General features: G+C 43.4%; 1 protein-coding gene across 2 annotated transcripts; it reads left to right on the top strand.

The window, feature by feature from the left end:
- The first annotated feature begins 4,414 nt into the window (after window positions 1-4,414).
- On the top strand, window positions 4,415-11,851 carry LOC125520915 (Protein kinase superfamily protein). 2 transcript variants are annotated; one of them, XM_048685958.2, is made up of 13 exons: window positions 4,415-4,697; window positions 5,204-5,447; window positions 5,552-5,593; window positions 5,914-5,985; window positions 6,429-6,564; window positions 6,708-6,865; window positions 7,584-7,662; window positions 8,040-8,194; window positions 8,506-8,667; window positions 9,455-9,604; window positions 10,085-10,345; window positions 10,791-11,060; window positions 11,435-11,851. In XM_048685958.2, exons 1-13 carry the CDS (start codon window positions 4,537-4,539, stop codon window positions 11,669-11,671), a joined length of 2,127 nt encoding a protein of 708 aa, XP_048541915.2. In that variant the 5' UTR covers window positions 4,415-4,536; the 3' UTR covers window positions 11,672-11,851. The 2 variants fall into 2 exon arrangements, with proteins under 2 accessions (XP_048541915.2, XP_048541914.2); XM_048685957.2 differs by having other exon boundaries at window positions 4,416-4,697; window positions 8,034-8,194.
- The last annotated feature ends 3,609 nt before the right edge of the window (window positions 11,852-15,460 follow it).

The raw sequence follows: 15,460 nt of genomic DNA, 5'->3' as shown, positions 1-15,460 counted from the left end.
ATTCTGCTTGTTCGAGAAAATTATGCACGCCCTTAATGTACTCGGAGGTGTGTCTGTCAACGTACATCTATTGACGGTTCATCTGCGTGCATTATATATAATTAAGTGTGTCAAAAACCATTACAGAACATCATGGATAGATAAGTGACTAAATTAATAGAAGTTCATCATCACATTAAAACCAAAGTACATACATAGTTCTCATTGAAGAACATATAGCTCTCTAGAGCATCTAATTAAACCATACATTGAAACTATGTAAAACATTTCAATGCAACAACAAATGCGATCATAATCACAACCAAGGTAATAATTGATCCAATGGCATAATGATACCAAGCCTCGGTATGAATAGCATATTTTCTAATCGTTCTAATCTTCAAACGCATTGCATCCATCTTGATCTTGTGATCATCGACGACATCCGCAACATGCAACTCCAATATCATCTTCTCCTCCTCAATTTTTTTTATTTTTTCCTTCGAGTAATTGTTTTCTTCTTCAACTAAATTTAATCTCTCGACAATAGGGTCGGTTGGAATTTCCGGTTCACATACCTCCTAGATAAATAATATCTATGTCACATTGGTCGGCATAATTGTCGTAAACAATAAATGAACCAAATAGTTATAAAAGATAATATATACCACATCTGAATCATAGACAGGACGAAGGCCGACGGGGGCGGATACCAAAAACATCGCACTATATAATAACAAGCAATAATAAAAGTAAGAAAATTAGACAAGTATCTATCTAATCATACAAGAATTTTTTTTCTTTCAGAAAGAAGATAAGAACAAGAGGCTCACCACGGTGGTGCCAGCGACGAGATCGGTGCGGGCGATCGACGATGGTGAAGACGGGGACGGGACGTGACGGACCGCTAAACCTAGAAAAATCTTGAGGAAAATGGAGCTTGGAGGTCAAGCTTCGAGAGGAGAAAGCTTAACTAGTGTGGCTTGGGTATTTCATCAAACACCTCATGTGCATAGGAGGTGAGCTAGAGCACCACAAAGCTCTCCCCTAGCCGGTCAGAAAAAATAGAGCAGTGTGGAGTGCTCTGCTCGCCGGTGATGGGGTATATATAGGCAACTCATTGGTCTCAGTTCGTGGCTGGAACCGGGACTAAAGGCCCCCCTTTTGTCCCGGTTCCAGCCACGAACCGGGACCAATGGTTGTGGGTCAGGAGCGTGGACCATCGGTCCCGGTTTCGTGCCTGGAACCAGGACAAATGGGTCCAGACTAACCGGGACCAATGCCCCACGAAGCCCGGCCGGCCCCCTGGGCTCACGAACCGGGACGTATGCCTTCATTGGTCCCGGTTCGTGATTGAACCGGGACTAATGGGCTGGCCAGGACTGAACCTAAGCCATGTTTTCTACTAGTGGTGTGAAGGCTGGGCACCATGCGGATTCCATCTAGATTCTCAGGGGTTTGCAGCAGACGCACGCATTGGTGGCGGGGTGGATCGAGGCTAACGTTGATACTCGGATCCGACACGAACGACATCGGCAGCGGTCACATACGTGCTTAGTGTGGGGCTCCATTGGGTTGTTTGGCGACGTTGCCTTGTCGCTCGCCAGCCTAGATCGGATGGCACGATGCCCGTGTGGTGGTTTTCCACTCCTGATTTGGCGGCGGCTGCGCTCCGCGTCGGTGATGTTGATCTACTTTTCGTACTCCAGCTCTGGCCATGTCGGCTCCAAAGTTAACGAGCTAGGCAAGGCTCTATCCGGCGAGGTGGTAGTTGGCGGGGTTGTGCTTCGCCACCGCCTTTGGTCCTTATGGTGACCACTCCAGCCTGCGGCTGCTGACTTGATGTGGATGGCGGTGACCACCAAAAGGTCTTCGTGAGGGTTCCTCTCTCTAGACCCGGTGGCCGACTTTGGAGGGAAAGTGCAAACTACAAACAACGGCTTGACGCAAATGGGTGGTTGTGCAGCCGCAGCTGTCCACGTCACATGTAGCTGCTAGGATCATAGAAAAGTGGTGGCGACAACACATAAGTGATGTCGGTCTTGAGTTCTGGGATGAAAGCCTAGGCCTGACCCTTGTTGGTTATACCTAGCAATGGTGATATTTTTATGTCGTTACGTCGAAGGCATTGCTCGGATATGCTCTGACTGGTTCTTCTGGATGAAAACCTAGATACCGGGCTTGCATGGTTGGATTCAGTGATGACGACGCTTGAGCTTCAATCCCTTTCTGAAGGCGATTCTCTTTGAAGAACCTCGTCATCCATGTGGATTTATGAGATTGTTGGTGCGAATATGGTCAATGTTGTATTTTGTCGATCACGGATCTGATCACTTTTTTTCCTCCTTTTTCCTCGCCCACACATAGTTTAGTCTTTATGACTTCGCTATTTATCGGCGTGTTTTTTGTCTGCGTATGTTAGTGTTCGTTGTGTGCATTCTAGCTATGTAGAGGCTGGATGTGTGCTCTTTGTGTTTGTATTATCTTGATGCCACATTTTAAGCCAATACAATTCACTCTTTGTCGAAAAATGCGAACACTTGGCAAACAAGGCATTTGCCAACGTTCTTGCTACATGGCACTCAACAAATAAGGCATTTGTCGGGTTCCTGCCACGTGGCCCTTTGTAAAAAAATATTTTCTTTCTTTCTTTGTTTCGTTTGTTTGTACACTATTTGTTTTCTTTTTCTAATTTTACACTCTGTTCTTTTCTATATTTTTGCCCCACCCCCTTTCAAATTTCAACTGCAAGTGCATGCTTTTTTTTGACAAAATTGGGTTGCAAAATCATGTTTATCATTTAGAAGATTTCAAATTTTCTAGAAGAATGCTCACAAATTTTAAAATTTTAGTGATTTAGATAAAATTTTCATGAATTTTGAAAAAGTCATGTAGCTGAAAAATGTTCATGATTTCCGAAAATGTTCACTAATTTGAAAATTTTCACAAATTTGAAAAAGGTTCAGAACTAAAAATTCTCCCCAATAAAATTTCATTAAATAAAGGAATTTTTTTGAGAATTAAATACTAAATAAAAACTAAGTAAAAAAGAATAAAACCAAAGATGAGAAAAAATGGAAAATACTGGTCAGAAGCTGACCGAATGGAAGCTATGGGTTGACCCATTACAAACTTACGCTGGGAGAACGTGGACGCTTTCAAAAATACTGGTTGAAAGCTGACCGAATGGAAGCTACGGGTTGGCCCATTACAACCTGTGGCTCTCGCCAAAGGAAAAAAAAAACACATTTTTTCTTTTTTAATGTGCCTCTCGCGGAAGAAAATCTGTGCCTCCACGAGAAATAAATATGTGCCTCTTGTGGAAGGAAAAACACATTTTTTTTCTTTTTTCGAGAGGCACAATTGCCTCTAACGAAAACAAATCCACCCCTCCACGAGAAGTAAATACGTGCGTCTCAGAGAAGGAAAAAAAAGAAAATGTGTTTTTTTGCTTTTCCATCTCAAAGAAGGAATGCCTCCACGAGAAGTAAATATGTGCCTCTCAGAGAAGAAAAAAAAGAAAAACGTGTTTTTCTGCTTTTCTGTCTCGAGGAAGGAATGCCTCCACGAGAAGTAAATCAGTGCCTCTCGTAGAAGAAAAAGGAAAAAACGTGTTTTTCCGTGAATTTTTGTGTCCAAAACCGAAGAAAATCGGTGAAAAACCAAAAAACCAAAAAAATCATAAAAAGTCAAAAACCCGTTTTTTCCTTGTTTTTTCGTGAATTTTTGTGTCCAAAACCGAAGAAAACCGGTGAAAAACCGAAAAGCCAAAAAAATCATTAAAAAGTCAAAACCCGTTTTTCCCTTTTTCGAGAGGCACGACTATGCCTCTCGCAGAAGCAAATCTGTGCCTATCACATAAGCAAAAAAGAAACCATGTTGTTTTCTTTTTCGAGAGGGTTGATTGTGTCTCTCGAGGAAGCAATGCCTCCACGGCAAGTAAATCGGTGCCTCTGGCGAAAGAAAAAAAGGCATTTTTCCATGGAAAAAATCGATTTTTTGTTCCATAACCTAAGAAAAAACTAGGAAAAAGCGAAAAGCCGAAAAAACCAAAAAAATATCCATATAAAGGCCAAAAATGCGTAAAAAATAAGGAGAACAAAATCCGAAGAAAGTGTCCAAAGCGCAGCACATGGCAGCGGCTGAGAGCGCGTCAAGCGCCGTGCTCTTTTCTCCCCAAAAGTGACCCTTGCGGGCTCCTGAAGGGGTACTTGCTTTATTTTCTGTTTTTTTTTTGAGAAAACTGAAAGAGTACCTGCTGATTAGTTGGTATCGCCACTTAGCCGTGGGCCGTGCTGGATCGTCACGTGCCGGGAACGCGGGCTATTGGGCTGGCGGCACGGCCCAGTAGCCCAGGTTCGGCTGCGAGGGAGTAAGCGGCCCAGCACCGAGCAAGGAACGAAGCAAAGCGCCAGCACGCCCCTGTGGTCCGGTCACGTGGCGCCGTCTCCTCCCTCTCCTCTTTCCCAAGCAACGCTCTCCCCCTGCCCCCTTTTCTCCCTCTCTTCTCTGCTCGGTGGGAAGCCGGAGCTGCATGTAGCTGATGAGATCCCGGCCATGGCGGGCCCCACCTCGCGGCTCCTCCTCCTCGCCCGCGGCGCCGACCTCGGCCGCCGCCGCCACCTCCACGGCCCCCTCCTCCTCCTCCGCCCCCTCCACTCCGCCGCCGCCGCCGACCTCTCCCTGCGGTCCCTCTCCGCCGCGCCATCTGTTCGGAGGTAATCGCATTTTTTTTCTGCTCCATTTGGAATCTAGATGCCCCCGCAGGAACCCCCGCAAAGTGGCAACATGCGTAATAATGTACCTAGGCATAGAGGAATACGCTTGCTATCTATTTGTTCCTTTGTCTATCAAGTAACCCCCTTTGTCAGCTCTGGCGTTTTTCCTGCATACTGTAGTTAGAAATTGACACGCATGGAGAGCTGCGCCCAGTTATGCCCTGTGTCCATAACTCAATTGATGTATAAACTTTGTTCTCCACAGGCTTTCTGAACCTCACTGTAGTCTGGAGGTTCTCAATTCCAATTAAATCAATTCGGTTAACTCAATGCTAACTTATCTATTCCGTTTGGTGGCAAGTTGAGTTACCACCTGAACAAAAAATAGCTAGTTCAAGGGGGAAAAAAATAGCGGTTTCACTCTGACCGCAGGTTAAATAGTTCTGGTGTTGTCTGGCTGGACTCTAGAGACATGACTCTTAAGCCAGTCGTTTCCTGTTTTGCAGCTACTCAAGTGCATTCACAAGTGTGCATGGTGGGAGACCGTCATCAGAGTATGCAAAGATCAGAAAGGAGTCGCTGGAAACACAGTTTAGAAGAATCTTGGGATCAAGTTCCCACACACTCTTTGCTGACCGTGGCTTCGGTCCGTTCCTTGCACTGTACAGGGCAGCAACTATCTCTTATCATGTTGTGAAGCTTACTGTTTGGCATTTATTGCTCAGTGACGTGCATAAACGAGCTGAGAAGGTATTTTTCTTTGTCCTGCGTTCCTTCCTTCATTCCTGTTACCTACTTGTTCTATTTGTGGAGGAACTGAGTGTCTTGTGTGGTTGTCATTTTCCCCATTTCAGTTCCGGGAGACCTTGATACGCTTGGGGCCTTTTTACATCAAGGTAGGCCAGAACAATGTCTGTAAACAATGATAAAGAATGGGAGATCTCTACAGTGAGGCATTACTTTGTTATATTATTGCTGCTGTTTACCTTTTGCATATTGTGAATACTGAAAAAGTGTCTAAAATGTGCAATTTGTTACTATGACTACCAGAACCTCTGCAATTAGCACAACAATGGTTTAGTTACATCAACATTTAAAGTGCTCATATGGATTTGGTATACTGGTGAACTTGTGAGATTTATAGTGTAATCCTTTTCCCTGGCCACGGTTGGGAGTTCGTAATGTAATCGTTTCCTTATCCTTCCACACCATGCAGCTTGGACAGGCATTGAGCACGCGCCCTGATATATTGCCCAGCGCATATTGTCAAGAGCTCTCGAAGCTGCAGGTATCATCTTATCGTGCTTTACATAGTTTCACTTACTTGATCGAAAACCAACACTATTGTAGTGATATGGCTTTCTATGCCAAGCTTTTAAGGATATTATATTTTTGCACTGGAATGAGAAGGTCAGGGATTAGAGAAGGAGATAAGGTTCTGGAATCAAGGCATCAATATATGGCCACTGAAAAGTATTGATCCTAAAATGGCAATAACCCAATGAGATTTTCTGTAATTAACAGCACTAAATTCAGAATCTGAAAGCTGAGAACTTGTTGTACTCCCTCCGATCCATATTTATTGTCGCAGCTTTAGTACAACTTTAGCACAAAGTTACACTAAAGCTGCGACAATTAATTTGGATCGGAGGGAGTACTATATTTTACTCTTCTTTCTTTTATTTATTGACGATTTTATTTCACTGTGCTTGCTGACAACAATCTCATTAGGATCAAATACCACCATTTCCTACTCGTAAAGCAATCAGGACCATCGAGTCTGAACTGGGCTCTCGAATGTCTGATCTATTTGCTGATATCAGCCCAGAGCCAATTGCAGCAGCATCACTGGGGCAAGTATACAAAGGTTAGTTGTATCTGATTAGGATTTGGCTATTTTTGTATGATCATCTTTGTTCTCATTTATTTTATTTTGCTTCCTTTAGCATATATTTCAGACCTGAGTTCTCCAAATTGAAATGCATCCCTTTGATATTTCAAGTCATGCAGCTCATCTACACTCTGGAGAGCTTGTTGCAATCAAAGTTCAGAGGCCTGGAATGGCACCCTTGCTGACCCTAGATGCACTTCTATTCAATATGATTGGAGGACAGCTAAAACGATTTGCTAAGGCCCGCAAAGATTTATTGGTAGCTGTTAATGAAATTGTGAGTTTTCACATCTTTTTAGCTCTGATCTTGACCCTTGGCCGTTATATTTTCTTCATTCTTATCTTTCCTGAGTAATATAATTTTGTCCAAGTTGTTTTTTCAGATTACTTTCATACATATTAAATATAGTGTTTTATAGTGTTTGTCTCTCGATGGATTCTGTCCACTTCAATGTGTTGTATAAAATTCACAATGTTTTGTAGTGTTTCTTGCTTTGAATTCTGCCACTTCAATGTGTCGGATAAAATTCACATATGGTTTTTTCTCAGCACACATTTATGGTGGATTGTCTTTGGATTATCTGTATATCATACTAAGAACTGCCGAACTATAAAACTTTTAGGATTATATTATGATTTTTTCTCCCTTAAGCATGTATGATGGCCTTGAATGTTTTAGCAACTTGTTATGGTTTTCTTCGTGGTAATTTACATCCAAGTGACTTACCTTGGGTAGTTTATTATTGTGATGCTTTCTGTATTGCTTTCTAAATCATAAACAATAAGTATATGATATATGTTTCCTGTAAATGTTATCAAGGGAATGACATGGGCAGCTAGTCACCAAGAAAGTTGTATTTATCCGAATCCTTTGGGCAGGCACTTTGGCAATTCTTTTTGGAGAGGTTGAGCCAACCTGGGTTCTAGTCCAGTTGGTTAGACTTTGATATGCGGTGCGTTATAGTTAATTCGGAGTGCACCTTTTGTTTCAACAGGTTAGACACATGTTTGATGAGATTGATTATGTTTTAGAAGGGAAGAATGCTGAAAGATTTGCAATCCTGTATTCTCATGGTGAGTTTGACATCTTATCTATCCAATTTGTGATTGTCAGTAACCTCTATATACATATCATTGGCATGGGGATTACAACAGAAGGAATTAGGCATCAGTACTATGTCAGCTAGAAGTTAGCAAGCTAGAAGGTACCGGCACCCTAACTATAAGAAGTAGGTATTGAATTGAGTACTTAAGCTGGTAATGGAACAGGTTATCCGAGTTGTTAAGTAGATAATAGAGCAGGGCATCTTACCCTCACTTGAGTCCAATCTGGACACAGTAAATATTCAGATTTCTCAACATCAAACATCTTTTTGGCTGCGAACTCCATCTGCATTAATTGACATATGCAACTCTGTGAAGTCATCATCTTGTTTTCTTGTCAGGTTCAGGTGGTGAAGGCAGGACCAGTATCAAGGTCCCAAAGGTCTACTGGACTTATACACGTAAATCTATACTAGCACTGGAATGGATTGACGGGATCAAGCTGACCGATGCTGAGCGCATCAGCAAAGCCAATCTGAACAGGAAAAAGATGATTGATGAGGTAAACTTACAGTGCTCCTTAACCAGAATTCTTTACCGACATTTCTTTTGACTGGATACAGACATAGCTACATACATACTATTGATATTGTGTTGACTAGTTACCTTTCTTTTTATGATTCGTGTAAGATTGTAAATAATTGAATTGTTTGTACAGTATTTCGGTTAGCTGCCAAAGTTGGACTATCTTCTGTATGATTCTTTCGCTCTTTTCACCGTACTTATTCATTATCTTTGCAAGTCATGTGGTTAGTTTCATTGGGTTGTTGTGTTCTTATTTTGTATGCTGATGTTTTTGGGTGAACTTTATAGGGTCTCTATTGCTCGTTGAGACAACTTCTCGAAGATGGGTTTTTCCATGCAGATCCCCATCCAGGTAATCTGGTGGCAACTGAAGACGGGTCTCTTGCTTATTTTGACTTTGGTATGATGGGTGATATTCCAAGACACTATCGAGTGGGACTCATACAGATGGTAAGCTTCATCTTTTTACATGCAAGTATGTTTGTTGCTTGTTTGGTTTTTGTGCATTCACCTGGAACATCTTTATAAAGAGTGTCATTCTTGTTAATGGCAAAACTAGATATATTTCGAACTTAGATGATATGTGGCTAAACCTGTTATCCTGTTTTCTGTACTACTCCCTCCGTCCCAAAATAAGCGTCTTAAACTTAGTACAATTTTGTACTAAAGTTAGTACAAAGTTGAGACACTTATTTTGGGACGGAGGGAGTATTATATTTCGAACCTATTGGGTTTAGGCTTTAGTTTATGGTTTTCAAAGATTGGAGAAGAGTTAATTTTAGGATAGGTTTACATTGGTAATGTCATTTCCTATGCTAAATGTCGAGTAGGAAGTCAAGTCTGGAGCTTTGCCAAGAGATAGTCGACTAAACAATCTTATCGTTTCACAATTGTCACAACTTAGTATATATATGAAATTTGCTTGAAATTTAAGTTAGTAAAAAGTAAGAGTTCTGTATCTGCCAAGTAATATAGAACTGAGAAGCAAAGCAATACACATGTACTCACTCATGTGAAAAGTTTAAGCTAGTTATGTGACTTGGATCAAATTATAATATACTAAATGGTCTTGGTGTGTTTTAGTACATGTGCACTACCATATAAGCAGGTATGAGTGGTTTAAAAAAAGTGCACACATGTTTTATTATGAGTTTATATGGCCTTTGTTGGTTTCATTCGTGTTACTTTATTCAAATATGAAGTAGAACTTAATGGGAACTGAGTTCACTTGTTTCAGCTTGTGCACTATGTTAACCGTGACCCATTGGGCTTGGCGAACGACTTCCATTCACTCGGATTTGTCCCTGAGGGAACAGACCTACATGCAGTTGCAACTGCATTGAGGGTTGCCTTTGGTGATGGAAGGAGGCAATCAAATGATTTTCAGGTTAGTTAGTGTTCTTCTTTCCAGTATATATTCTGTTATGATAATTTGTATTCTGTCATGCAACGTCGAAATCAATGGACACCTTAATCATAGTTGAGACCTAGGAGTGCACATGTGCTATATAGCCCTTAACTGAACTGAACAAACAGCTAAAATAACATGAATGCTTTAGTAATAACCACAGTCAAGCTATGCTTAGAATGAAAATTTTCTGATGCATCTCGAAAAGTGTAGTAGACATGATATTAAAAAAAATTAATGGAGCAATGACATTTTCTTCTCTCTGCACTCCTGAGGTTCCAACATTGTGTAAGTAATTAGCTGCTCATGGTTCTAACATACACACTGTTCGGTCACTGGGGTCTCTGTCACATTCTCCAGTCTTGTGTATTGCTGCCGCCTTCATTTGGCCCTTCAATTCGTAGTTTCCTAACCTGGATGAGTTGGTACATTCTAAATCGCTATTTGCTTCTCTTACAGGGGGTAATGAACCATCTGTATGACGTCATGTATGATTTTAATTTCTCTCTTCCTCCTGATTATGCACTGGTGATAAGAGCACTTGGTTCTTTAGAAGGGACTGCAAAAGCACTGGATCCTGATTTCAAAGTTATTGAGAGCGCTTACCCATTTGTCATTGGGAGGCTCCTTGCAGACCCCAGCCCTGATATGAGGAAAATATTGAGGGAGCTTCTGATACGTGATGATGGATCCATCAGATGGAATCGACTGGAGCGGCTGGTATGTAGTTCTTAGTTGTTTTTGTTTCTGTTTCCTTTCTTGTTGGAACTGTTTGCAGTGCACTCTCAAGTCTTAATATTTTATAACTTGGTAAGAATATTGTCATGTCTGCTATGGCTGCAGCATCATGGCTCTAGTTCTGATTTTTGCCCCCATCTCTTCATGAGCATGAATAAGAAGTCCCTTGTTACCCTTGTTTACTAGGAAATGTTAATAGCTATTATGGTAAGACCCAAAAGGATTTGAATGCATCCAGTGCTGTAACAGTTTATACAAATTTTAGCGGTGGTCATCATACATCAGCTGACATAGGACTAATAGAAATGTACCATAGTGTTGAGTTGCTATCATTGTCATGAATTTATGTGGCAGCTGACCCTTTGGTGTTCTTTATCTTTCTAGCTTCTGTTACTACATTTGATCCCTACTATCCTTCAATATGCAGATTGCAGCTATATCTCAACAGTCGTCAGAATCTTCAAAGAAACCTGGAGAAGAGAATACTGCCAGCAGTTCTGACTGGAGATCATTCGATATGCATTCGGTTGTTTCAGCTACAGAAGACCTTTTTCATTTCATTTTATCGAGGAAAGGCTGGAGGGTTCGTGTTTTCCTTATCCAGGACATTGTGAAGGCTTCTGATGCATTCTTACAAGAAACAACATTTCCAGGTATATTTGAGGAAGAGGGAAATACAGGCGAGCTAAATCCAGAGGTTAGTCAATGCTTGTCACGATTTCTCATTTCTAATCGCTTACATCAGTGTACTCTGCTGAAAACACCCATTTTAGATTGCATGAAACTGGTCGTACTGCTTAACTGTTTTTCACAAATTTACACTCCAGTACTAGATGCATGGCTGCTGCATCATCATTCCATCCCTCGGAATCATCCCAGAATTGCGTTAGGTGTCTGTTTCCTAAATCCCCAAAAACAGTTGGTCTGTTTAATCAGAGAAAAAAAAGAGGATGATGATTCTATGAGCTACTACATGAGTTGGTCTTTAGTGGCATTTCATATCAGCACTGTGTTACATGCTATAGTGCCTAAGTGTGTATGTACTGAAGGTTTCTTCTTTTGAACTTGTAGAGAAGTAGAATGATCAGAAGGTTGGTTAATGGTGTTCAATCATTCCGTCAAGCAATCAGTTTGGCCCCAAATGCCTGGACCGCAATGCTAATCCGTGTCGCCCTGAAACCTGAATCTCAAAGATTCATTCTTGATGTATTCCTAGCCTTGGTGAACTATTCCCATGACAAGGTTCCAGAAACATGCTGGATTTGTATGTCAAAATATCTCAACTACTTGGACAAGCAGTGGAGGTAGGTAAAATGAAGAACGGAAATGCTCAGCCTGCTAGCTGTTTTCGGAATGTTGTGTTCAGTGCTAATCTCTCTCATTCTCCAAAAGCTGCAAGCGTTTGTTGTCCTATTTATTACACCCTCTGTTTCTATATATAAGATGTCTCGTTGGTTAAGTTTAAACTGCCAAAACTTCTTATATTTAGGAACAGAGGTACTCCCTCCGTTCCATAATATAAGAACGTTACTAGTGTCAAAAACGTTCTTATATTATGGGACGGAGGGAGTAGTATTTAATATTGCACAAACATCCTCATGCTTCTAGAACTTGCATTCTTTGTGGTAGTTGGGTTTAGTTACGCTGGCGTTAAGTGAAAATATTTTTTGAGTTGTATGCAAATTCCAGAAATGTTACAAGAGAGTTCAACTTCTTAGTAGGATTCATGGGAAAGTGAAAGTGTGCATAATTCCTTTTTCCCCTCAATCTACGGGAACATATGTTAATGAGACAACAAAGCCTAAGGTTTGATTCTTGGTAGGCTTGGGGTAGTACCACCATCCAACCAATTGGTTGCCATGCGATCTTTTTGCGTATTTGAACCTGATCAGAGTGCGTTGTCAGGCAAAGGAGATATCTGCTTGTTAGTTTCGTCGTATGCAGGGTGAAGCAGTGTGTAAAACTGAGAGGGGAGATCATATTTGATTGCAGGGCGTATTGCAATTTTTGCACATTTCTCAAGCTGTATAATTGAAAGGAGGTATGCTACCACATATGTTGTGGTGAAAGAATAGTTGATGAAGACATGGTTCTTGCTGAAGTTAGGGAGTATCATTTGTCTAATTGATGGTTAAAGTTTATCTCGAAAAACATGTGCACCTTGTATTCTGGAACGGAGGGAGTATTAGTTTTTGATCACCTACACACTAGTTACAGCACTTAGTACTATGTTCCAGTTTTTGCAGCGCACGGGCATTTTTTGGCTCTACACGGCTTATTGTAGGGAGCTGCATTTTCACGTGCTTCCTGAAAGAAAAAAGGCCCCACAAATTATGGTCACAAATGACAGTCACTAAGTGGTTTTAGGTTGCATGTATTGTGCGGTGTACTATCACGTGAGACATCTTCCCATATGAAAACCAAAGCTATGTCTTCTTCATTGGTCTAGCTTGCTTGCCTCCATGATTTCTTCCTCGACGCTTGGGAAGCACATAATTCCTCCCACGTCGCTTCTCTCCTAGTCGCACGTTAGGGGAGAGGCGTGAATTTTGCGGAGGTCCAACCTTGCCTCAGTCTCCGGGAATGATCAAACTAGTTTCAAAGTATCTGAGGTGCATCGTGGAACAGTACCGATCACGTGAAGCGTCCGTCCAATTGGTCAGAAAAATCTCTCACAAGCCGTTGGCGTTGGAGTACAGTCCTTGAGAGTTGCAGCCGGTGAGTGAGTTGTTTGGACCAAGTGAAGAACTGGTGCCACCATTAATGAATAAGTGAACACTCTTGTCATATTTTTCAACAAGTTCAACACATTGTTGCATCTATGTTTGAGCATGAAACCGTATGCCATTTGTAGGTTGTAGGAGAAGATAGCTCAAGAGAAAGTACAGGCCCTCGCCCCGCGTCGCCCTCCCCCTAGGGTGACTCGGGCGGTCAAAAACCTAGCCACCGCCGCCGCAAACTCCCTCCTCCCCCCCTCTGCCGCCGCCGGAAGACGCCGCCGGGCTAAGCCCGGGGGCCGACGGCGGTGGCGGGGGATCTCCTCTCTCGCACGTCTCTGGGGTGGGGCGGACCCCAAGGCGTGTGATGGCGCGACCGATCTGGGATCTGCGGCACGGCGGATGGCGGCAGGCGGCGGAGGCCGGCCCGTCCTCAGACGGCGACGGCTTGGCGCGGCGAGCCAGGTCTGCTGGTGCTGCGGATGGCCCTTCGGGCGGCGGCGGCGGCTGCGGTTGGCGGCGGCCGGCTTGGCTGCGGCGCCGTGCATGCTGTCTTCAGATCGGCGACGGCGGCGTGGAGGGCCTGGTGGTCTCCTCGGCGGCACCTCCGATCAGATCTGTTCTGACCGGTGTAGCCAGCGGTGGTGGTCATCTCTTCCGTCAGAGGTGGTCGGCCTGAGGCTGGGTGTTCGGATCTCGGGATCCGTCATCTGGCACCAGTTGCGAGTCGGGGAGACGTAGTTGCCGGTGAAAACCGAGCCGACGGCGGGCGATGGTGGTGTTCCACGTCGTTACCTTGATGAATGCATCGTCATGTGACTTCCGTCGACCCACTCGTATTGCTCCGGGGGAAACCCTAGGATCTGGTGTTCCGGACCGGACGATGGTGGCACTGCGGTGTCGTTTCTCTCTTGGGAGCGTCGTTTTGTGGAGCAGCGCTGGAAGTCAGAGGCAGGAGGTGGAGCGGCTTCGTCTTGCATGGAGCTTCGGTGGAGATGTCAAGTCATGCCTGACCGACAGGTGCTACGCTTGGTCATGCCTGGTCGGCAGGTGCTATGCACGACAGATTCTTCAAGGGCTTCAAGCTATGTCGGCTGGTGGTACGTGGCAGCATGGTGTTGAGGTGTATCAGTGATGACCGCGACGTGTACAGCTGTTTGCACGCAAGGAGGAGGTGCCGTTGGGCGCCATGGTGGCGTCGACGATAGCTGGACCGAGCAAGGTTGATGCATCCATACAGTTCTGAAGATGGAGCGGTGGCAGTTGGCGGCGGCGGCCTCTGAGAGCACGCCGGACCAGTGTGTGTCCCAGACCCGGCAAGTGGCTAGGTTGGGGTCTCATGTCTTAGATCTTAGGCTTGGCTATGATGTCTGTTTGGTATTAGGCCCAGGCTATCTACGCCCCTTCATCAACTGGATAGATGTAGCGACAATTTGTTGTTTAGACAGCGGCTTTAGTCTTACTGTTGTATGACTTTATAAGGTCTTGTGAGAATAATTAATAAAGTGGTCGTATGCATCGCCTAGATGCAGAGGTCGAGGGTCATCCTTCTTTTCTAAAAAAAAGGAAGTACAGGCAAATGGCCCCGATGAGGAATGGGGAGGCTCCTCCGAAGAAATTGAGGTCCTGTAGCTTGATTGGAGGTTCAAGATGACGATGATGATGATGATGGCGACAATAGAGGAGGCTTATGAGTCATACTCTGGGGTTAAGAAAGGTCGACACGACGAGAGGAAGAGAGCGAAGGAGATGTTCAAGAGATGGAGAGGTGGCAACAATGAGAGACGACACTGATGAGATGACCAATGCAAACAAGGAGTTAGTGACTCAAGCAATGCAAATAACGATGGCATGACTATGGGGTTTAGTCAAGGACAAACTCGGCCCAGTCACCACAGGATGGGCTAGGTCAGCGACTCGAAGTTCATCCCTTATACAGGGGCACATAATCAACTTGGGGGTATAAGACACGCATTCTACCATATATAGTAGGCCTATTTGCAACCACGTAGGACTACTAGATTTAACTAAGGGAAACTCTTTCTGCCAGACGTCTGATACTCCGTAAATATAAGTCTTTTTAGAGATTTCAATACAAACTATATACATATGTATCTATATCTATATCTCCTAGCAAAAAGGTCCGTGCGTTGCAACGGGTGAACAAAATCCTTACACATACCTAGTGACACATCGGTCTGGTCACTTCTCTCATTCATGGATGGTGGTCATGTATTCCACCTAATTACGATAAACACTTCTCCCATTCGTCGATGGTGGTCATGTATATTCCACCTAATCACGGTAAACATGATCAATTCCATGGCGATGAGGTTGGCCATCAGCAAAAGTTTCAAATTTTTCCTAAGAATATTAATAG

The sequence above is a fragment of the Triticum urartu genome, chromosome 7A (assembly GCF_056163025.1).
Source record: "Triticum urartu cultivar PI428250 chromosome 7A, HENAU_Tu73, whole genome shotgun sequence".
NCBI lineage: Eukaryota > Viridiplantae > Streptophyta > Magnoliopsida > Poales > Poaceae > Triticum > Triticum urartu.
The sequence above is the reverse complement of the archived record's forward strand: the minus strand, read 5'-3'. Positions and strand labels throughout refer to the sequence as shown.

Bases quoted from the DNA above. Each gene is read 5' to 3' on its own strand.
- LOC125520915 (XM_048685957.2), top strand. From the start codon at position 4,537: ATGGCGGGCCCCACCTCGCGGCTCCTCCTCCTCGCCCGCGGCGCCGAC. The intron at 4,698-5,203 runs GTAATCGCATTT...CCTGTTTTGCAG, and splicing joins GCCGCGCCATCTGTTCGGAG to CTACTCAAGTGCATTCACAA. The intron at 11,061-11,434 runs GTTAGTCAATGC...TTGAACTTGTAG, and splicing joins CAGGCGAGCTAAATCCAGAG to AGAAGTAGAATGATCAGAAG.